Source organism: Zeugodacus cucurbitae, chromosome 4, assembly GCF_028554725.1.
Source record: "Zeugodacus cucurbitae isolate PBARC_wt_2022May chromosome 4, idZeuCucr1.2, whole genome shotgun sequence".
In the NCBI taxonomy this organism is placed as follows: Eukaryota; Metazoa; Arthropoda; class Insecta; order Diptera; family Tephritidae; genus Zeugodacus; species Zeugodacus cucurbitae.
In genome coordinates, this window is record NC_071669.1 from 42751795 (window position 1) to 42776139 (window position 24345).

General features: G+C 32.9%; 1 protein-coding gene across 4 annotated transcripts in view; it reads right to left on the minus strand.

The window, feature by feature from the left end:
- Nucleotides 1-24345, minus strand: part of LOC105218572 (gamma-aminobutyric acid receptor subunit beta) — an 84963-nt gene that overhangs the window by 43950 nt on the left and 16668 nt on the right. For 2 of the 4 annotated variants that reach the window (XM_054229471.1, XM_054229472.1), the window contains exons 4-5: nt 12452-12549; nt 8064-8131 (exon numbers count right to left, since the gene is read on the minus strand). In XM_054229471.1, the coding sequence (XP_054085446.1) occupies nt 8064-8131; nt 12452-12549 (166 nt within the window). Of the gene's footprint in view, nt 1-8063; nt 8132-11543; nt 11612-12451; nt 12550-24345 lie in introns of all 4 variants that reach the window. The other 2 variants (XM_054229469.1, XM_054229470.1) reach the window with 1 other exon arrangement.

A 24345-nucleotide genomic window follows, 5' to 3' on the forward strand; every position in this document is an offset into this window, starting at 1 on the left:
GATGATTTTCTATATAGGTCAAATTGTGTGTTATCTTAATAAAAAAAGAGCAATAAATTGCGAGAGTATAAAATGTTGGGTTGGACACGAACTTAGCCTTTCCTTATTTGTTACAAATTGTTTTGGGCTATCGACACAACCTTATACAATTGAACAATAACAAAAATATTTTAACAAAGCAACAATGATAACCTTCAAAATATTATTTTTTTGTTTTCTCTTTTTATATTTTTCTTGTCAAGTCGAATAAAATTCTCTTACTATTATCTTCCTCGCAATTTTTCCATATTTACTAACTTTCTAATCTTTTTCTGGCCTTCCACAAATATTTCAAGACTAAAATTAGCCAGATCGGTTTGGCCGTTCTCGACTTTTTGCGGCACAAACGAACAGTAATTCATTTTTATATTATATTATTATCAAGCGACAATTTTTTTTAATTCCGCACAGGACCATTCAGTAGAGAATCGACCGCGCGAGTGATCTTAACACCCCTCCCGTACCACCGTGCCCGAGTGACGCCTACAACTCTACAACGCATAGTTAGCCGCCGAGCGGCTTTTCAAAATTTTTAACTCGTGATATCTTTTGAATGGAATGTCAGAATCTAATAATTCAAAAAGTTATATAAAGGTTTTGAAGCGATCTTAAATAATAAATCATTTATTTCGATAAGGATTAATACTAAGGTATAAATAAAGAGCCTTTTCAAGTATTGGTATTTTATTTAATTTTTTTTATATAAAATCGCTTATTGTGACAAAACTATAATAGTTAGAGATATGATGTCGCGACGTTTTTTGTAGATAATGATACGTTTAATTGTAGTAAATCACTTTGTTATATCTTCAATCGTTTTCGCAGCATTCGCCATTAAAGAAAGGTTTTTGGTATTTTTTTTACATTATCGGAGTTTTGGTAAGAAACCCTATTTTTTTAAACTAAATATAGCCTATGTCACTCAGGATAGCTTTCCAACGGTGAAAAAATTTTTTAAATTGGTTCAGTAGTTTCGGAGCCTATTCGAGACAAACAAACAAAAAAACAACAAACGGGTGTAACCGAACATTTTAACTCTCGCAATTTATTCATTTAATTTTATTATTATAAAACACAATTTGACTCACATATTCGGCATATATTCGGTATAAAGTCCATTGTATTTGAAAACCATAACAAATATATGGGAACTAGGGGAAGTTATGGCCCGATTTCACTCATTTTTGGCACGGAGACATATTATTAAAAAAAAAACATTCCCTCTAAATTTCTTCAAAATATCTGAGAGACTTACCTATATTTTCGCTATAAAATTTATTACAGGCATTGAGGTCTACATGGTCGCTATATGGGGTCTCGACATCTTATTATCCGATTTCGACGAATTTTAGAAAGGCGATCCCACTCTATAAATGCAGTATTTGTGCAAAGTTTTGTTCCGATATCTTCACTAGGCTTACTTTATATATTGTAAAGTAAACGATTCAGACGGACTTCAAAGTTCAGGTATATGGAAAGTAGGTGTGGTTGTGAACCAATTTGGACTATTTTCATTGGGATGCCAAGAGAATGTTATGAACCGAATTTCATTGTTTTTTGTTTGACCGATACAAAAAACAATGAAATTCGGTTCATAAAATTCTCTTGCTTTCCCTTAGTGAATTAAAACATTTTGGACTATATAATGTAGTACCTAAAAGAAACGGCTCTTGAAAGTTTCCTTGCCCGGACAGACGGACGGACAGACATCCGAATTTAAAATCCACTCGTCATTCTGATCATTTATATATATAACCATATATCTTTTATTTCTGGGTGACACAAACAACCGTTACGTGAACAAAACTATAATACTCTGTGCGAGAGTATAAAAACTGGTAGTGAGAATGGTAACTATAATATGTATTGACAGTAGACGGGCTGGGAGTAATTGTTAGCAATCTGTTTATTGCATTTAGGTAATGCAAATTGGGTAATTAAAAATTGTACTAAAAGTAAAGTAATGTAATATTAAAAAATAATAGTAATGGGAATGAAGCCTTGTTAGTAATGAGTATATCAAAATCGTAATAGTACAGTGAGAGTAATGAATGATGGAATGCCAATATTGAATTTCAAATATCTGTAACAGAACTGTTCTATATATATTTTATTATTGCAGTTTCTTACGAAAGAATATTGTACTACTGAGAATGCACACCATTTTGTCATCTATATCGCATTTTAATTTTAAGATTTAAACCTTCAAATAAATTTAATTTGACTTTTGACTAACCAGTACAGTAATTAAGTTTAATATAAGCAGGAAAGTGCACTACTCTTTTCATTTACTTCGCTGGAACGCTCCTACGTCAGAATATGTGCAGCGTAATTGCGTGTAAGCGTTGTCCACTTTTGATTTATCCTATATATGTGTGGGTATTGTTTTGCATATAAATTTAAAAATGCCACTTATATGTAAATTATCTTATGCATGAGCTCCGCCGTATGCTAATATTAAGCAATGCATGAAATGCAAAGACTTTCGCAAATGAATTACATTAGAGCATGAAAGTCGTAGCAAGTGGTGTAAGAGTTAATGATGGCGCTAATCTTCGTGTCTTTTATGTAAATATTTTCCACAACTACTTCACATTTATATGGGCTACATATTATATTATGTAAATATGTATGAAATAGTTTGTGTTGCCTACATACATTTGTCGTTCTGAATATAAATACTTGTTCCAGCTTGTAGTTTATGATTTAATGCCTAACTACAAATGCATAAATTAAATATTAAACAGTTTCTGTGCCTGTCCTTGCCTGGCAGCGCAACGACTACACGTGCTCATGTTAATATCTATGTGTGTGTAAGTGTTTTAGTTGGTGTAAGCTTGCACGCTCGACAACATATGGGTAAATATGCGAATGTTGATATGTGCAAGCGTGCGAGTATTCGTGCGTACTTGTTGTCTTACACAGCTGGCGGCGCCTTTTACCCGTCATTACACAAAAAATGCAAACAAATAAAAGCAAAAATTAAATAACAACTCAAGGCCAAGCAAAATATACAGCATAATCATAACTTTGCATTTAAGCAAAAATGACTGACAGCATGTTAGTAGACTTACGTGGTGTGAGCCACCAGTTGATTGGGCTATTAGAAACTAATGTAAGAAAATGTTTAGAAGACCAATTTGATATGAGCTAGGCATTTTTGTGTGTTCTAGAGTGTATGGCGGTATGAAAATGTATATACAAGGGGAGTATTGAAAATATTATCGTGATTATATGTTTTTATTGTTTTGAAGAAAGCAGAACTATTATAAAATTTCATGTCCCTACAAATAAATGGTTCATCCGATTATTACGGTTATTATAAGCTTTACAAACAAATTTCCTACTTGCTCCATACAAAGCTCATACAAAGCTTGAAATTTTTTTGAGTTCCAGTTTCAAAATTAAAATACCGTTAATGATAGAGATAAGACTGTGACATGACAGAATGAGAACAAGCAACATAGAAAATATATCAATAATAACAATATTCATATGTGAAAATAAAGTTAAAAGTAGAGAAGTCGAGGGAAGTGTATTAATGTATGTGATATACGGAGAGGAATTGTCGTAATCCTAAAATATCCTTTGCTTGACGATGCTATCCGCAGAGAGTCTTGATAAATTATAACGATAATTGTGGGCAGATGGAAAAAAATTTATCAGAAGCACCGAAGTCCTCATGCTCGATATATAGGTTCTTGAAAATTTATGGACCGATTTGGACGATTTTTAGAATGGCGATGCGACAAATGCAGTATTTTTGCAAAGTTCTGTTTCGATACCTTCACTAGTGTTTACTTTATATATTGTAAAGTAAACGATTCAGAACAACTTCAAAGTTCTGGTATATGGGAAGTAGACGTGGTTGTGAACCGATTTGAACTATTTTCATAACAAATCATTGGGAAGCCAAACAGATATTATGAACCGAATTTCATTGAAATTGGTCGAATAGTACCAGATATACTGTTTCTGACCCATAAGTGGGCGGAAACACGCCCATTTGAAATTTTTTATTTCATTTTGAGTGCAGTACTTCTGTACCATCTTTATAATGAAATTTAAGGTTTCTGGTGTTTTTCCTCACTGAATTAAAGCATTTTTAGTAGTTTTCTACATAACCTTTGTATGAGAGGTGAGCGTGGTACAATCCGATTTCTTCTATTTTTGGACTGTATAAGGTAGTACCTAACAGAAACGACTCTAGAAAGTTTCCTTGATATAGTATTTTACGAGATATGCACAAAAAACTGGTTAGAGGCGGGGCCACACCCACTTCCCCAAAAAAAATACCTCCCCATATGCCCCTTCATAGTGCGACCCTTCATACCAAATTTTACTTAAAGAGCTTAATTTGTGGCTTAGTTAGAGTTTTTTTATATGTTTTCTGTTATTGCCCTTTTGTGGGCTTGGCAGTGGTCCGATTACGCATCCCATCTTCGAACTTAACCTTCTTATGGTATCAAGAAATACGTCTACCAAGTTTCATCAAGATATCTCAATTTTTACTGAAGTTACAGCTTGCACGGACGGACAAAGTATAATACTCTCTTAGCAACTTTGCTCCGAGAGTATAATAAATACCAAAAAATATTCTTTCGAATGATAATAAACCCCATTAAATGTGAATTTTCTGTGCTTGTTTTTTTTTTAAGTATGCAGCCTCGATATTCACTATAACTATTGAAATGGTTGATATATTGTTACTGGGACTTCTTGAAGTACCATGAGAGTAGTTTCTAAAAAATGTTGAGCCTCCATACATATTTATTTTTCCTCAATATCTTGAATATATATTTTGATTACAACTATGAAATCGTTGACATATTTTGGCTAATTACGAACTATTTCGTATCAAAATTATTCTTTTAGTGCAGCATTAATTGCTCAGAACGGTGTTTCTCAATCGTTTGTATATGTATAGCATAAGAATAAGAAATCTATTTGTGTATCGACATATAGTATTAAGGTTGTAAGGTTAGTCGGTAACTGACAACGAGGCTAGGTACTGTTGAAGATTAGTTCGCGATCTTAACGTCTGACCCGTATACCGATTATTATCTAGGTATTATAAAGTTTGAGGTATAACAGTGAATTCTGAATATAATACTATTTTACTTTGCCGATTAATAAATTATAAAATAATAAAATATTTAAAAGCTATCGCTTAAATAAAATGTAACTAAAAACGTCTAAAATGAAATATATTAGAAAATATGAGTTTATAGAAAAGTATGGATATATCAGTTCTTTCAAATTTGTCCTGTATCGATTCCTCAATCATTTGCAGTGTAAAAATGTAAACATTACTCCGATGCATAATGGATAATACCATAAATGTGTATCAGTTGAGTAAAAATCATGCGCAAAATTAAGTAATAATTTCTTCTTCGTCTTCTCATTTTCTTTAAATATATATAAATGTATTTAGTACATTATTATGTACATATGTTGTAATTTATATCTGACACTAAACAGACGCACATACACATACAAATATGGAAAACACTTAAAATACACAATTTTTTAAGTAAATAAATTTAGATTTTTTGAATAAATCAATATTCACAAACACACACAAATATTTATATGTAAATTTGCTATTTTTATTCTGTTTGGTATACGAAATATCAAAACACTTAATAAAAAATATATGGAAATAATAATTGCAACAGCATCGTATTTGATATGAGTGTATGTTCATTTGAGATATGTGGCAAATATTATTGAGTTATGTAATGAAAAAGTAATGCGAATAATGGTGTTAATGTTGTTTGTAAATGTTTGGTGCAAATGTTCTTCGTTGCTTTTCAAATTGCTGCTTTTATGCTTTTCTACGACAGTAGATTATGTAGTTTTAATATTTTTTTATTATTGATTAAACATAAAGATAATTTTTATTTTCTACATAAATTAAAACATTTTTTTCTTTGCATCTAATGTTTTAACGAATATATTTTCAATAGAGTATATGTCAATTATGCTGGAAAACATACGAAAAATCAACAACAAACAATATTCGTAAATGCGAGTATTTATGTATTGAGTATTGAGAGTATATAAAATGAATGATTACGCTGATGTTAAAAAATAATTATGCAATATGAAATTATGCAATAAAGCAAAACAGGTAATGCGGTTGCACAAAACATTTCATTTACAAAACCATAAAGTATTGAGATGTCTCAAATTCAATTACACATGAATATAAGAAAATTTCGAATCAAATGTAATAAAATGTGAGTAAAATATTTATATAGACAACCTCATATATGTTAGTATGTATACTTGTAGAAACAGAGCACTGGAACTGGTATAAAAGTGGGAAAGTTGGATAGGTAATCAGTTAGAGTTGGAGTAGAAGAAAGAGCTCAGAGAGTTAGAGAAGGCCAATAGTAAGTCACAGCGTTAGTTAGAAGGATAGTATTATAAATGACATAGATGTATGCTTTTATGTATGTTTAAAGAAGTCACTTATTTAGGCAACAACAACTAGTATGCTTTTATTGCAAATATTCCAAAAAAAACAAGTTCTCATATGCAAAAATGTTTAATTTATTTGTAGTTGTTTACAGACTCACAGCGAGTATGTGTCTTAAATCTTCCATTATCAACATTGTTTCAGTGAATTAATGTATGTAATTATGTTTTTAATATATTTGTTTATTTAAACTTGCGCTTGCTCGCAAAGCAATGGTGAAAAAACTATATATATATATATATATATTTATACACATAAATATACATCAATTAAGGAAACTCGAAATGAAGCAGCTAATTGAAATTAATAAATATTTATTGTAAATTACAACAGTGTAAATTGCAAAGAGCAGCAAAGGGCTCCATTGCTTAGTAAAGAAAATGCAAGTTAAGAGCGAGAAGTGAGCAAAGTAAGTATTTAAAGAAAACAATAAAAAATAAACACAATAAAAAAATTATTATTTGTATAACTGTTAATACCTAAACTTTGTAATGGAAATATTAAAATTAAAAATTTAATTGACTTTTTAGAAATTTATTTTATGTGATATTATATTTGTTATTGTTTGATTCATTGTTTGATACGAATTATGATTTGCTATTATTTTCGAAAACAATCAAATATTAAGCATAATTTTTTTTATATATATTGTATTTTTCAAACTGTAGAGTGAAGACTGGACTTTTATTTATGATAATCTAGTTTTAATAACTCATAGATCGACTACACTGACAAATTACTTGAAAATTTGCTTGAAATTGAGTTCGAAAAATATTTACATTAAATTAGAATCTTTGATTCTCGAATTAACCTCATTGGAGGTATATGAAAATGAGAAAATTAAAAACTCTGACGCGGACACCTATTTATTGTGTACCAGAAAAATACTATTTTTGTGCACTACACTACGGACTTATATATCTTTGGTCTCAAGTTCAGATATATTTCATAATTATTTCTAACAATAGAGAGCTTCAAAGTTTATGAGCTATCAGTCTGTTTCAACTGAGAACTATTATTTACAGCAATATAAAGAGCTTTACGCTTTTTTCAAGTTATCTCCTTTAAAAAGTGATTCGGTTTTATTGTTCCTTCAAAATAAAGCTTCCAATTACAAAAACTCATAAATTTTACTTCAAAACTGATATAAAAATATTTAATTTACTTCAAAAAAAATTTAATTTCAAAATTCTTTATATTTTTTGAATTTATTTGATAACCATGAGTTTAGTTTTCACTTTTTATTTAATACCAATTTTTTTATTTAATGGCAATATTTTTTAGTCTCATTTTAAGTGATCTAAATTAAATAATGAAATGAAAATTACTTAATTCAACCAAATCGCAAACAAGACAAACCAAAAAACACAAAACACCTCATTTGACCTGTTGTGTACTGGTTATATGCATATATCTGTAGTTGTATTGTTGTTGTACTGTTTAAGTTTGTTATAATTGCGTACAAAGAGTATGTGGTTACACAAGTATGCATGTACTATGTATGTATGTACGAGTATTAAGTTTATTTTGCGATATGTACCATGAGAACTTCCGAAACCGAACTGATACTGAGGACATACATTGTGACGCCAACCTCCACAGGGGGACCTGGAACATACACACACACGTTTTTTGTTGTAATTGCAGCACATATACATAGAAAGTTATAAAATTGTATAGTTGCTTTTTGTTTTACTTATAGTTGTTATTACAAGTTTTGTTATTATAGTACGATACATTAGTGATTTATGTGTGGGGGGAAAACATATCATTTCCGTTTGCATTATTGGACAAAATTTGCATTCTTCGTTGCTTTTAGTTTTCTGCCGTGGTTAGTGGTAGTGAATTTGGGTATGGACTTGTATTTGACGTTCAAGGATATTGGGGCATAGTATATAAACAACCAAATATATTAAAAACAAAAACAAAATATTTGTTTGCATAAGCCGTTAATTTATAAATCGCATACTGTATTATAGTATAAGCATATTTTCTTGTTACTATTTGAAAGCAGCGAGGACGAAGACTATGTCGAGGCGAGAAGAGCATTATAAATAAAACAAAAAAGAATAACCGTCATCAACAGAATATTAGTGAAAGCAAGGGACAGTTATGAGTTCAAAAGTTAAATGTTTTAATTATCACTACATTCAATCGGATTTAAATATATATCAGTTCAAGGTTTGTTGGCTTAAACTTTAAAGAAAACAATCAATTCATATATTAACAGATAAATGTTACTCATACGCACCGTACACCGCTTTCACTAACAATATACAGCCCTAACTATTTATATAAGACACACATTACGACTGGTTGTCGCAGCTGTGTTGTTTCTAACACATGTTTAACTGTCATACGAATGGCAATGTGTCGAATGAAAACCAAATCAATCAAAATTCTCTTCATACTTTGATGAAAATATTATTTTTATAAGCAAATAATTGCCATTTCATACGTACGTATATATGTATATATTTCTTACTTTTTGCATATACCCTTTGTAAGTTGTAAATGTGTCACATTCGTAGTTATACATATATGTCTATAAATGTTTCTTTGTAATTTTAGAGTTCGAAGTTAGAAAAATACGATATGAGATTTTAGTGTTCAACCAAAATACGAAAATGAATAGAAGACAATTTTAACTTATATTAAACTAAATGTCGGAAAGTGGGTGTATTAAAATATGGCATCATATATTAATAGAGACAATGGTGAACGAAGTGTAAGTGTTTTGATAATACGATAGTTATTCGTGCCGATATATGGTATGCTTTTAATTTTGGTGAGTTTATGTAGCACAATTAGGCTAATTTCAGTGTTTTTGGGCGTGATTTTTGTTTTGTGTAATGCTATTATGACTGTATGAAAACAGTTATTGATACACATTTGGTTGGTGTTTAAAAATGATTAATGAAGTGATGATTATTAATAGTTTGTTTAAATAATGTTATATGTATATCGACCGTATATTTTTTTCCTCATAAAGGGAATCGTGCTCCAAAAATTTGGTTGTATGTAACTTTACCTAATTAAGCGAGATCCGTAAATTTAACTGGTTTTTAAAGTAGATGTCTGAATAAATGGATTTTTTGTAGAAATGCTAGATAATATTTATTAACAACAAGACCTTGAAAGTTTTAATCCCAAATGATTTTGCAGCGAACCTGATAGATAAGTTCCTATGTTATGTATCTCATATTATTTTAAGAAAAAGTAGTGATTATAAGTTGTATTTTGAAATCTAAAGCAAAAATGTGAAGTCTTCTGAAACTAGTTAATGACTTTATCTGATAAGCAATACTCTAATAAGTAAAAATTTATATGAATTAGTTTCAAATTATATTCCTAGCGCCATAACAGTATCAAAAACTATCAAATGTCTCTCATAAATGGTCCATACTAGCCGATATAGTCAAATTTAATTCCAACCCTTATAGTCTATTCGCACCGCTGAATTAATTGATCAATTGAAATGAAAAACCAGTTTTGCCCTTCGCACTGCCGGCTACTCGATAATCAATCAGGTGTTATACATTTTTGTTATTCCTTTTCATAAGAAGTTTATAAGTTTCAACAGCTGATTGCTATTTTATTTATTTATTTTAATATAAATTAAGTGAATATTAAAGCCTGTTTTATACTCCTGCTTTTACTAATTATTTCCATTCCTTGATTTATATTTTAATAAAAGATAATTTAGCCAGTTGTTTGATCATTCTATATAGCAAGGACTTGAACTTAATATGTCATAATGAAAAATACAAAGCTTAGACATTATGGAGCAGGAATTTATAGTTTACTCCATTTCTAATATGGAAATTATATGGTCAGACAGATCATTACAAAGGATACTTATGCGAATATATCCTTGCAAAAGTGAAAAGTCTCACCCTTTTCCTATTGTATCACAAATCTCAGTAGGAATAGGAAAGTTTTTTTTTGACATAGTCCGAGGGATAAAATAAAATTATAATCACTTTTACAAACAATTTATTCTAAGATCTGACTAGTTTTTAATTGTCTAAGTAAATTTTCTTTTTTTTTTTTTTGTTTCTAACACTTCCGAAACTGTAACATCTTCTTTCCTGCTATTGTTTAGTCTATAAGATTTTCCAAAATCGTATATTTTTAGTTGTTTCTCAGTATACGTCTACTAATAAAATTAATTATAACAGTACAATTATAAAATTAAATAATAGTAATTCATTTAAAAGTATATATTTTTCCAATCTCTGTACTAGGGATATTCCAGATATATTAGTCATAACCTAACATAGTTATCACATAACCTAGCAAATAATCACAACCAATAAAAACTTGAACTACATGATAATGAGAGAATCTTTAGAAACACTCACATAGAAGTCTGCCATAATTATGTCAAACTCCCCTTCCACAGTAACACTTAAGTAAACCCGGTTTTATGTCATGTAGAGGATACTAGTGACCTTTGTTTATTTTTTAAAAACTCTATTTCCGATAATAAAAGGTTCACCATGTAGAAGGTCCTATAAAAGTAGGTTTTGTATTTAAATGAAAACGCATCAATAATAAGAAATATTTTAAGAATAGAGCAAATGCTAGCACAACGAAACTAGATAGAGTCGGCAAAGGAGAACGATAGTTAAAGAAAATGAAAGAAATCAATATAGAAAAAAGGAATATGTAGTATGCAAAGGTACAGCGCACAAATGCATGTTTTTTTCATAATATGCAAACCAACAAAATTGATAAAACTCGCACAACAAACGAAGAACTAAAAATAGGTGGAAAATCTGTTAAATGTATAAGAAATTTGTCAACAACTATTAGCAATATTATTCAATGTAACCAAGTAAGAGAAAGTATGTAAAAGAAAGTGTAAAAAATGCAGACGCAAATAGTTAGAAGACAGTACGTTCAAAAACTAAATGCTAATATTACTATGAAACTAAAGTCAACTAATTTGAAAACAAGAAAAGAGACAACTTTTTTGTGTTCTTAGTAAAAGGTACATTTTGGGCGTTTTGTGTACCATTTTAACTTCAGACAGCGAGCTGATCGATAGCACATACATGGTGACTCCGACTTCAACGGGAGGTCCTGAAACATCAATATGTTGAATCAATTTAAAGAAGGCAAATGAAATTATAAAAGTAAAACGCAGACAACTACCAAAGGCGAACAAAAGAGTTGAAAGTTGAAAACAAATTCACATATTCTTATAATAAACAGATCTGGATTTTAGCTTTAGTTTATGATATGATTTAGTATATGATAATTTGTTACAAAAAATTGGTAATATTTCAATAAACGTTTTAGCCTAATTCTTAAGAGTTTTTGTGTTTAGTGTGCAATGATATAGTAATCAGTAACTTGATTATTTCTTAAGATCTCATTTTTTTTTGTGATGATTGTATAGGTGTAAGTGTGTGTGAATATAATTTATTTTGCACATGTATATTATTTAAAGATTTCGAAAAAATTTTTGGTTATGAAAATGATTGAGTAAAGTATATGAGTAGTAAAAGAGAAACTATATTAATTAAGTATTTAATTTTTGAGAGTAGAAAAGTTACGCATTCCTTAAGAAAATCAATGCTTTTACTGCTATAAGTTATTATATATTATAGGTAGAGATTAGGTACTGTATGAGTATTTAGCGTATGTAAGTATTCAAACCACTGTATTCATGTGTGTGTGTGTAGTTATATTATGAGCGCAAAACCAACAGTTATTGTATTTTTTTTTGATGAAAGGCTGCAAATACACTGGCACAACACCGCACCACGCCTAAAGATGCAGTGAAGTATCTGTCTAACCTTAAATGTATTTATGCTTTGGCATATGACACTAACGGCGCACTTCAGCATATATATTGCCATTTTGAAATTATAGTTTTTCTTTTATTTTTGAAAATATTTTTGAAAACATAGAACTCACCTCCATAGTTAGGTCTTACTCTTTTGTCGTAACTAACACTAAATGAATCGAGTATAGCGGATATGTTAACGTCACCCAACATGCTGCCGCCACCAGTCCTGTAGGAAGAAACAAGAAAAAATATACGTTTATAATTTTGTAGGTTTGCCAACTTAGCATAGGAGAATATATACAAAATGGTTTAAAATCGCTATTTTTCCTGCTTTGTTCAAACATAGCATACATATCACTTAACTCAGTGCTTTGACTACTAATTTGAATTCCGTTTTTATAATACATACTGAACTAAGAAACCGCAAAGTGGCATATTTAAAAGTTATTTACCACAAAAGTGCTTTCGCCAAAGCATCTAACTCATTAGTGCTTATCAGTTCAAACACTCATTTCATTTATTGCATTTTTTCCAATTAAAAAGTTTTGCTTTCAAGCCTTTCATCACCAACACACAAATATCCACACACACACACCCACACTACACATGCATTCACACCCACATGTACATTGTGGATAGACAAAACTTCAATAGCAAATAAAAAGTTCATTAGCGCATTACTCATACGCAGTGTAGTACGCAAAAAGACTTTGGAGCGCATACTTGAGAGCACAAAAGTTTTACACTTTAAATGCCAACAAATTGTAACAAGGCAGAAACAAAAAGAACAAAAACAACAACAAAGCGACGCATAGCCTTAAACGAAGCACAAAAAAGTCACAATTGGCAACAAAGTGGCAAGAAAACCGAAAACCAAAAAAGTGACAACAACTAAAACAACCGAAATCCGGATACCAGAATAGAAGACACATGAGAAGCTGCGCACTGGAATTGTGCAAAACTGAAAGTAAAATGCAAACGCAGATAAAAACTTTTAAATGAAATTTTGTTTGAAAAACAAAAGAAGAATATTTCACAAGGACTTTCAATGCAGGCACACACAACAATGACGTTCTTATATAGCATATGTACGTCGGCCTGCAGTGCTATAGTAGACCTGTCCAGGCATACAATGTAAGACCAAACAACGGTGTCACAATTTAGATTCCAAAATTAGAGCGAAGCAGAGAGATTGCGGTGGAGAGGCCAGCAAAAGTTAGTAGCAACAACAAAAAAACCTTGATTAAATTCAGGCCAAGCCAAGCGGGCTCTATTACGCGCGCTCTGTGTACGTGCACGAGGTTAAATGCCAATGCAAAGGACAAAACCGATGAGAAGGCAAAACCAACACCAAAAGCAAAAAACAAAAACAAATGAAAAAGTAAGCAAATATAAAAACAACAAAAACAAGCCGAAAATGTTTGCAGCAAAAGAAAAAAAACGGCAAGTTGGCAAGGCAGCATAAAATGCCAAAGAGCAAGCATAAAAAGAATACTAAATTAACAGCTGCAACTGAGCAATAATTCTCGGTGTAGCGCCAGCAAAGAAATTTCGTGTCAGGAACTCCCTGGCACCGTCTCTGCGCACCTAACGCCGACGCTTTCATTATGCTGGTTACTTTTTTCGACGTTTGTTAAACACTTCAAAGGATAACAACGTTAGACATGCACAATCGCTGGCGTGTTGAGTAGATGGGTGAGCAGCGCTTGTGTTCGGCTGACAATGTAAGCGAACGACGAAAGCTTTTAACAACAAAATTGTAGCTTTTTCTAAAGTTACACTCATGTGGTGGTGTGCTGTACATATGTATACATGGAAGAAGAAATTGAGCGCATCCAGCGCAAAAATATGAAGAGAAGAGAGTTGTGGTGACTTTGTTATACAACGAAGAGAGTCGCACGACTAAAAAGCCCCGGGACATGTATACATTCCAAAAACTGTGTTTATAAAGCTCAGTCAAAAATACAAAGAAACACTAAAAGGAATCAACGCCGTTTCTCACAATTCTCACATAACTGCAACGGTTTGTTCTCTCACCTTAATTTGTTTGTGCACGAATACACGCCCAGTTCACTTGGTTCAACTGAGTTCAATCTTACTTTGATTGAGCGCAATTATTTTGTATTTGTTTTTTGCTATTTTAATATCTAATTATTTAATTAATAACAATGTCTTAAACAATAACTTAATGATGTAATGATTACAACTATGCGAAATGTAAAAAAGTATTGAATTATGCTAGGTGTTGGAAAGCTAGCCACAAATGAAGATGATAGATGAGCAGTATGTACTTATCATTTTTGAATGAATTCGGAAAATATTGTAATATAACAAATGAGAATGTGTACTATAACTTGAAACTCAAGTAAAGGAATCTTTTAAAAAAGAAAATAGAAGTTGCCTTGAATTCATTCTAGCAGATTAAAAATTATATTTATTTATTTAAAATATGATTAAATACCATTGACATAATTGACCATTACACTTACTGTGGAGATATTGTAAGAAAAGATCTTTATATAACTTATGTCGGCCCTTCAAAGCACACTTCACTTGGTCCAATATTATATAATTTGGTATGAAATGGACAAAGATATGTTGCGTGCCGCTTGCAAATCTTTCTTCAAACACTTGCGTCAAAATATTAAAGAAGAAGGGGAAAGATTTGAACTCACGAACTTATTCACCAATCTTTGAAGTATTCATTATCAAATAAAACAGAATCATGATTTCTATTTGTTTCTTTACCATTTTTATAGAACAATTGCTTGTGCTTTAAAATTTCTCCATCGAGCTATGAAAATCTTCTTCTTCCTTGATAATTGTAGCCTTCAAGATAATTCACAAAAGGTTATCTGACTCAAACATGATGCGATTTGGAGAGCCCTAGTGTGCAATGGAGTTCTGAAAAAATTAATTAACCTAATAAGACAACTGTACACTCGAGCTAGTTGTCTAGTAAGGTGTGAAAATATTGTAAGCAACAGCATCCAAGTCAGGCCTGGTGTCAAGCAAGGGGGCGTGCTATCTCCGTTTTTATTGAAATAAATATTGGAGTTGGTGATGCGTCAAGCATGTGCGACTAACAGAGGAATATCTTGGAGTTTAAGCGGTTACATAGATTATTTGGATAATGCGAATGATATCTGGCTGTTGTTCACAGATCGCTAGCACATGTCTCAGAGAAGTCGATGACTTTTGGTTTTTAGCTGATATACGAAATCGTATATCCAAAGGTCGCATTGCCTTCGGCATGTTGTATAAAGTCTCGAGATCAACACATATATCCTTACGAACGAAGCTAAAAATATTCGATTCAAGCGTGAAATGTGTTGTGTTATATAGCTGCGAGAATATTTCAGTAAATGTATTACCATCGCTACATTCCTTTCTTAATCGATGTCTTCGAAAAATTATGCGGATATTCTGGCCCAACCTTATAAGCTATGCTAGCCTCTGGACCGTTACCAAACAGCTACCACATCGAAATTCGACGTTGTAAATGGAAGTAAATCGGCAAAAAAGCCGGAGATGCGGGAGACCAGCCCACACCTGAAGGCGAGAAGTCGAAGCAGAAGCACACATAAGTGGAGAAAAATTAAATTCCTAGCTTTAAATAAAATTAATTATAATTTGTTTATTGAGACCCTATGTTTCACCTAGAAACTACGGGAAAATATATGTATATATAACCCAAAATATGGGTCCTTTGTGTTTGCATATGACTGTTACGACTATCCACGCTTTTGATTTGGTTCGTTCAAATCCACACAAATAATAATCAATTAGACTCTAATATAAAATGAAGTATCTTTTCAATGTTCAATGTAACTATAATTGGATTTTACGTTTCGTCACAAGCAGTTCGACAGATCGATAAGAATTTAAGGTCATCCAAAATTTCTTTAGTATCAGCATAGTTTTTTCATCAAGAGATTGGATCTCAATGTACCCAACATTATTCAGCTCCAAATCATTTGATGCTTGTTAGCTCATCTCATCATGAAATGCATAAGTTACATACAATAACCTCAGCTTGGTTTCTTCCGATTTACCCGAACACATTTAGCTTAATAATCAAAATTTTTGAGAATCGGTCAGTATTTTCATAGACAATTGGGGGCTATCCGTAACGGTATGCATTAATTGCCCCACACTATTCCAAAAATCATTGTAAACCGAATGCGAAGTTGACAGACGTTAATGTCTAGTACAAGCTGAAAATTCTAAGAAAAAACTAAATAAAATTTGTTCGCATGAAATTCGCTTATGCACTCCAAGGCCCTCAAATGACCAACACAATTCGTACTACTTGTAAATTCAGATACGTTTTATTAAAAGCGGTGCCAGAGTGGCAGGGGCAAATGACAGTTACACGACAGTTGCTCGAAAATTGCTTGGACAATTGCGAAAGTGTTGTCCACTGTTGTTGTTGTTGTTTGTACACTTGCATAAAATGTTGTATCTCTGTTTTGTTGCGCAAACTACATTTTGATGACAGTTTCCTTTTTTGTCATTGCCCAGTTACACGTTTGGCGTTGACACACAACTGACAAACAGCGCACAGAGAAGTGTCACTTGAGTTACCCGCCAGGCTGCCTGACTGCCAACCAGCACGAGCGCCACCAGAAAGCAATGGGTGGGTGTCCAATGCACAGCAGGCAAGAGCTTGATTTGTTTTGATTGGTAATGCATGTCGGTATGAAAGCGTAGCGGGGACTATAGGTGGTAACACTCACATCGCAGCTGGCTTATGTTAGATGGGCTGTGGTGCTGACGCTCAAGAAGCTGACAAGTGGCAACACAATCAACAATCGAGATAATGCTCGAGCATTGTTATAACGTGTGCTTCGCTGGTGCAATGGTTGTGTGTGGGTGTGCGTACTTTTTGATAACATTCGTGTAGGTGGGCGGTTCGAAGTGAATGTGACGCTCATTTATCGTTATAAAGGGTGATTTTTTAAGAGCTTGATAACTTTTTTTAAAAAACGCATAAAATTTGCAAAATCTCATCGGTTCTTTATTTGAAACGTTAGATTGGTTCATGACATTTACTTTTTGAAGATAATTTCATTTAAATGTTGACCGCGGCTGCGTCTTAGGTGGTCCATTCGGAAAGTCCAATTTTGGGCAACTTTTTCGAGCATTTCGGCCGGAATAGCCCGAATTTCTTCGGAAATGTTGTCTTCCAAAGCTGGAATAGTTGCTGGCTTATTTCTGTAGACTTTAGACTTGACGTAGCCCCACAAAAAATAGTCTAAAGGCGTTAAATCGCATGATCTTGGTGGCCAACTTACGGGTCCATTTCTTGAGATGAATTGTTCTCCGAAGTTTTCCCTCAAAATGGCCATAGAATCGCGAGCTGTGTGGCATGTAGCGCCATCTTGTTGAAACCACATGTCAACCAAGTTCAGTTCTTCCATTTTTGGCAACAAAAAGTTTGTTAGCATCGAACGATAGCGATCGCCATTCACCGTAACGTTGCGTCCAACAGCATCTTTGAAAAAATACGGTCCAATGATTCCACCAGCGTACAAACCACACCAAACAGTGCATTTTTCGGGATGCATGGGCAGTTCTTGAACGGCTTCTGGTTGCTCTTCACCCCAAATGCGGCAATTTTGCTTATTTACGTAGCCATTCAACCAGAAATGAGCCTCATCGCTGAACAAAATTTGTCGATAAACACATTTCGAACCGAACACTGATTTTGGTAATAAAATTCAATGATTTGCAAGCGTTGCTCGTTAGTAAGTCTATTCATGATGAAATGTCAAAGCATACTGAGCATCTTTCTCTTTGACACCATGTCTGAAATCCCACGTGATCTGTCAAATACTAATGCATGAAAATCCTAACCTCAAAAAAATCACCCGTTATATTAGAGAAGATTGTGCATTATTTATTGCGATAGAAGAATCACAAATTAAATAGTTATTAAAGAATAATAATGCAGTAGTGAAACTCTGAAGATGTGGCTCTAGCCACGCCCACAAAAAGCTAATATTATATAAAAATCATGAGCCGAAAAGATTACGGAATTAAGTTTTGCAGAAATAGTGCCTCACCTAAAAACCAATAGCTACCTTGGATTAACAAAATATTGCTCAAATTGTAAGATGTCTTATGTAGATTCAGAAGACGTCTTTTACTGATCATATCAATAGCAAAGTTATGTGAACAATGGTTCTTATATATGTTATAATATGGTGTCGAATATGGATGTAATCGGTCCATGAACTATCTAAGTCCCACATACTATATTTAATGCTTTTCGTTATTCGAATAGACTTAATGCGCAAAATATCATACAATATATGAATATCTCCATAGAATTGAGAATGAAAAATTCCTCAAGCATATTTTATAAAGTAAATTTTGTTAGTAGTGATATGTTCCTAGCATGTCTATAGCAATATCAATGTCCAATGTTTCGTTGCAGTCCAACTAGGTCCTTCCTTATTTGTTCAAATCGCATTTGAGAGAAATACAAGTTTTTCAAGCGCTTTGACTTGGCAATTTTTGTGGCAATTGTAACAAAAACCAGAAAAACAAGTATAACACAATAACAACGTGACCACACCCAGGCCCGAAAATTTTTGGCGTCGTGTGCCAAGTTTTTCCGTGTAATAAAATTTTTTGGTCAAATATTATCGCTTGCACTAGCAGTTGTAGCCAACTTTCTACAAATTTGATAAGTGCTAAACTGTGCTAAAAATATGGCTGCTATTTTTGGCAACCAATATATTTGGTAGCTGCTCGACCAAAGCCAACAACTGACCAAACGTTTTCTCCAAATTTTGTTTTATTTTTGTGCTTCGAAGAAAATAATTTTGACTTTAATGAAACCATTAACCTATATCTCGTAAAGATACATTTCGGATAATTTTGGATATTTGTACTGTTGTTGTAATAGAACTTTTGCATAGTTCTGTTGGAAATTCACGTACATATATATGTATTTATGTGAATTAATTTTAATGTAATACAGTTATAGCTGGAAAATCTGCACTAAACGCTTACACTGACAGAAACATTAATGGGCAAATTATGTGGTAAGCGAAATGTTTTCATTAACATTGACAATAATTCACTTTGACGGCTTTGACAAATTCATAGAATATGTAAATATTTGCCAGTAATATCAGCAAGAATGTATGTAAATGCGCTCTATAATATTGGAAGGAGCAATCGCATTATTCGCAACAACAACGCCTACTTGACATTTGGCAAAGACAGCGTTGAAAGCAAACGCAAACAAATCAATTCAAAGACATACAGACATAAGTAAATGTAATCATACAGATTTACTGTATATGTAGATGCTCATACTTATAGATAGATCACTTAAGTGTAGATATGTATGTCGCTATGGCCGCGTTAAAGCTGGGAGAAATATATGGGTATATACGAGTATATGTTCGTATCTGTATGCGCAAATAAGCTTAGGCAACCAGCCACAGTTTAATTCCATAAATCTATTTATAAAGCATGTACAGAATAGGCTATGTAAGTACAGTTATGCTAATTATGAGCTCTGGTTTCGATACTACGATCGATATTTCGAAAACATTCAAACTTCCTATGAGTCAAAGAAGCTGGGAGGGGCAAAATATTTTATGCTGAATAAAAGAAAGAAGCAAATATGGAAATTTGAATTTTGGAAAAATCGTGCGCCCGCAAAGAACGGCAGTGCGTACAATTATAACGATTTTCACTAAGTACCGACTGATTTGCATGAACTCATGTGCACTAACGGCGTGTGTGTGTGGGGGTGTGCTTAACTTCGATTATATTTAGAATAACAAACTTTATGGCTGTTCAGTCGTTGAATTATGTAAGTACATGCGGTGGATGAAGGCATACTTGTTTGCGCTTGTGCTGCATAAATTATAGTATTCGCATAATACTTGTTTCACTCAATCGCGACCTCAACTCAGACCCAGCACTTCAACTGCAGCACTCAATATGCACACACGCACACATGTATATGTATATACAGATATGTTCATTTGTATGGACTCGTAGTCAAAATCAGTTTCAATGGAAGTACGCGCGCGTTCATTTGCATAAAGTACACTTCAGTACACACTTCTGTACGCATTTATCTAGCATACAAGTGAATATGTGAATATATATTTATAAAGTGAATGCATATGAGTATATATGTGCTATAACAAGTATGTTGTGTAAGTGCACTTAAGTGTGGGTACAATCAAAACATGCAAAACAAAACTTATTCTTATGCAAATATATGAGTATGTGTGTCACGCAGTGAAGTGATTTCAGCTTCGATCCCAGTTCGTGCTCAACAACACAACATATACATATACACACATGCACGTACACTTCTGATATATTTGTAGATGTACATGCAAGAGGAAACGTGCTTTCTCACATTTTAACTCTGTTGCCCCAACTAATGCATGTGTGGGGAAAACAGTAAAGATTTTCAATCGAACAAACAATCTTCGACGTCAATTTAACCCCATTCATTTCTCTTCCACACGCCGTCTCTCCGTTCGCCTGGCACCAGATTTTGCTTTATAAATTACTTGCACTGCTGTTTTTGTTTTATTGTTTACGCCAAGCGGCTGTATACGGGTGTCCGTGTGTGTGCCGGCACATGGGTAAGTAAATGCAAAGTCAATGGGTGCCCGGTGGCGTATGAGTGATTTTTTTCTTTTCAAAACCAGAAGCACATGGAAAAGAACAGTTTGTCTTGATAGAAGCCGTCAATGTGTGTGCATACCAAACAAAACTTATTGGCACTTTGCATTTGCTTGCAAGTAATGAGAATTATGTAAGTTTTAAAGAGTTTGTGCGCTAACTCTGCCGCAGAGAGGAAGGCATGTATTAAACCAGCATTTGTTAATTAAAAAATAAATATAACAATCATAATTTCTATTATTACTTATAACATTAGCTTTTGAAATATTTATAATTATTCCAAAAACAATATCAAACAATTATGTTTTGCTCTATCAACTGACAAAGAAACATTCATTTAGAATATCTTAACCAGGAGCCTTATTACATATGTTCTCCGTTTTTCGAAGTTAGCCTCCAAAATCGAAAGTTAGCTTATTGGAAACGCCATTATTAATTATTCAATTCAAAGATACATTATTTTTCATTTAAGTGTTTTTTCTGGAAGGTCTATACTGAAATTTAATAAGTAAGAATACCAAGAGGAAAATCGCTTTATCACATTCACAGCCCTGTGAAATTTTCAAAAATTGGACCAGTATTTTTCGAAATATAAACGGCTGTTTGTAAGTCATAAAACTAAAAGAATTAGATAAAGGGTTATGTATATAAAAATGTGCAGTGCGACGAAACGAATCAAAATACGAATGTCTGTATGCTCGTCCGTCCGTGAGGATAGCGAAATAAAACTTTACACAAAAACTGTATATGATCCGTGGCATCACTTGTGAAAATCGAATATGAAGAACTCAGTGCCTTATAGTAATTTTTCACCGAAAATATCGGCAAATCTCTCAGATATCTCAATTAAATTCAGAGGAAATCGTTTTCTTCTAATAGTGTGCCAGAAATGGTTAAAATCGGGTCATAACTTTCCCTAGCTCTCATATAGCTAATTATAGGATTTTCAAAAATATGATGGGCTTAATAGTGAAATCGGTTTAGGAATTACATCAGCTCTCATATACCATATATGATGATTTTAGTTATTCTATTGGACTTTATACCGAATATATGGGTCAAATAATGTGTGATCTTAATAAAAATATAGCACTAAATTGCGAGAGTATAAAATGTGCGGTTGCACCCGAACTTAGCCTATTCTTACTTGTTTTTTATTGAACCCTAAGCATGAGAGCAATATCGATCAGGTGCAAACAGATTTTATAGCGCATTCAAGCGCACAGAGCCATAGAATAATATGAACAGTTCTGAATATTTGGCTGCAGTATAAGATTTACTAGGAATCATTATTATTGCTTGGCTGGATTCGTATTACCATTATCATTTTCGCACCATATCAACGGAATTATTACAACATGTGCACCATCTGAGTCAGTAGAATATGAAATTTATATAGAATATTAAATACGATTTAGGTTTATTTAGTCATCAAAGCATTTCAAAAATGTTAATTTTGTTTCAGTATAAATATATTAAAAACCGGCCATCAAAAGTGTTGACACGATTTTCGGCAATTTTTTTCAGTCGACTTTCCTTTCAAATAAACCAGTCTTATTGGATTAAATAATAATTTTCTATCTTGACCTTTTGGTGTCATAGCAACTTTTACCATATGCCAGCTATTCAAAAGTATATTTAAGATTTCATTTAAGTAACCTCGCTCACATGTATTCGTTGCACAGGTAACGAAAATTTTTCCAAATCCTTGACCTGAATGCCTCTAAATACCGTACCAAATGGCGTAGCAAAAGATATAAGAAAATGGTGCACATTCTACCTCTTCAGCTCAAAGAAATATTCCTATCGACATAAATAGCACACTTGATTCTCAATGACAGCTCGCAGCAGCCGTCAAGTTGCAACTTCAATTTTTCAATCATACTTGAAATGGAATAACAATTTGTGCTCAAAGACACTCAGCTCTGGCGAAGATATGAGCGCAACCATAGGCACATGACCACAGCTGTGGCAGTAAAGTTCATAGGGTTAAGGTACATTAGCAAGCAGGCAATTGACATTATCATCGATATTGTCGTAGATTGAGGCTGAATTGCAACATCATTTATGGGTTCGCGCAAGTTGAGTGCAGAAAACGATGAAAAAATTGAAATAGGGACAAACTGCACAAAAATAGATAATAGGGGAATTATATCTGATGGAAATTAAGATGAATTTTTCAAATCGCGGCCAACAGAAAGTGGTAGTACGAAAGAGTTGCTGTTAAATATTTATATATTATAAGCTGGGTGGAAGAGATTACGTTGTATAATGAAGAAAAAGAAAAACTTGTAAAATATTATTGCAATTTATTTAAAATTTTACAGGTCGATGTTTAAGTTGTTCAATAGCTTTTGCTGTACTTGCTATACCAGAAATATTTAAATTGAAGCAATGTATAATTATCCAACACTTGGCTTGGTATCGAACCAAATTGTTTTCTCCCAAATAAATTTGTAATAAGTAAAAAAAAGTATATCCTCCTCACTCGTATTTTCGAATTTGGCTTCCAAAATCGAAATATTCACCATTGAATTCCGAAAATAGAAATATTGAAAAGTATTATTATTAATTAATGAGGCCTACTATACTTGCAAGAGAATACTCAGCAGAAACTGGCACCTTAAACCAAATATAGCCATGTGGATGTACACGGCCGTGATTAAATCAATTCTAACAATGGAGCTCTGGTCTGGTGGCCAACACTAAATAAACAATATAACATCAAGAAGTTAAATGGAATGGAATACAGAGAGCAGCCTGTGTAGGGGTAACTGGGGCATTTAAGTTATGTCCATCTAAGGCACTTAATGTACTCCTACACCAACTGCCCATAGACCCATTCATACGAAAGTTAGCAACATGTTCTGCTACAGGTACTAGGTGGTTGGCACCGAAAGAATTACGAACTTAGCGCTAACATGAACCAGTTTTTAAACAAATTAAACAAAACAGCCCATATCCTCCCAAGGTTAGACTTCAATAGTAGCTTTCTGGTGAGGATGGAGAAGAGGTTTAGTAAAAGACTCTTTCTATATCAATTTATACCGACGGGTCCAAAATGGACTACGGAGTAGGAAATGGGGGGGGGGGGCTATTCTTCTAGGTTCGTGACATATCTCTCTCTACAGAAAGCACAGGAAAAGTATACACAGACTTACAGCCACCATAACAAGGCATTGGCCATTCGGAGAACATACGTTGAAAATGGGGCATTCCTGCAAACTAGAAGGGAACAAGGAAACTGTTTTCCACTTTAGCAGAAATAAGTATTTTCATAAACTACTACTTTTTTAATGATGTGTAAAGATTTATTTAGTATAATACATAGAAAAAATTTTAAAATTAAAAT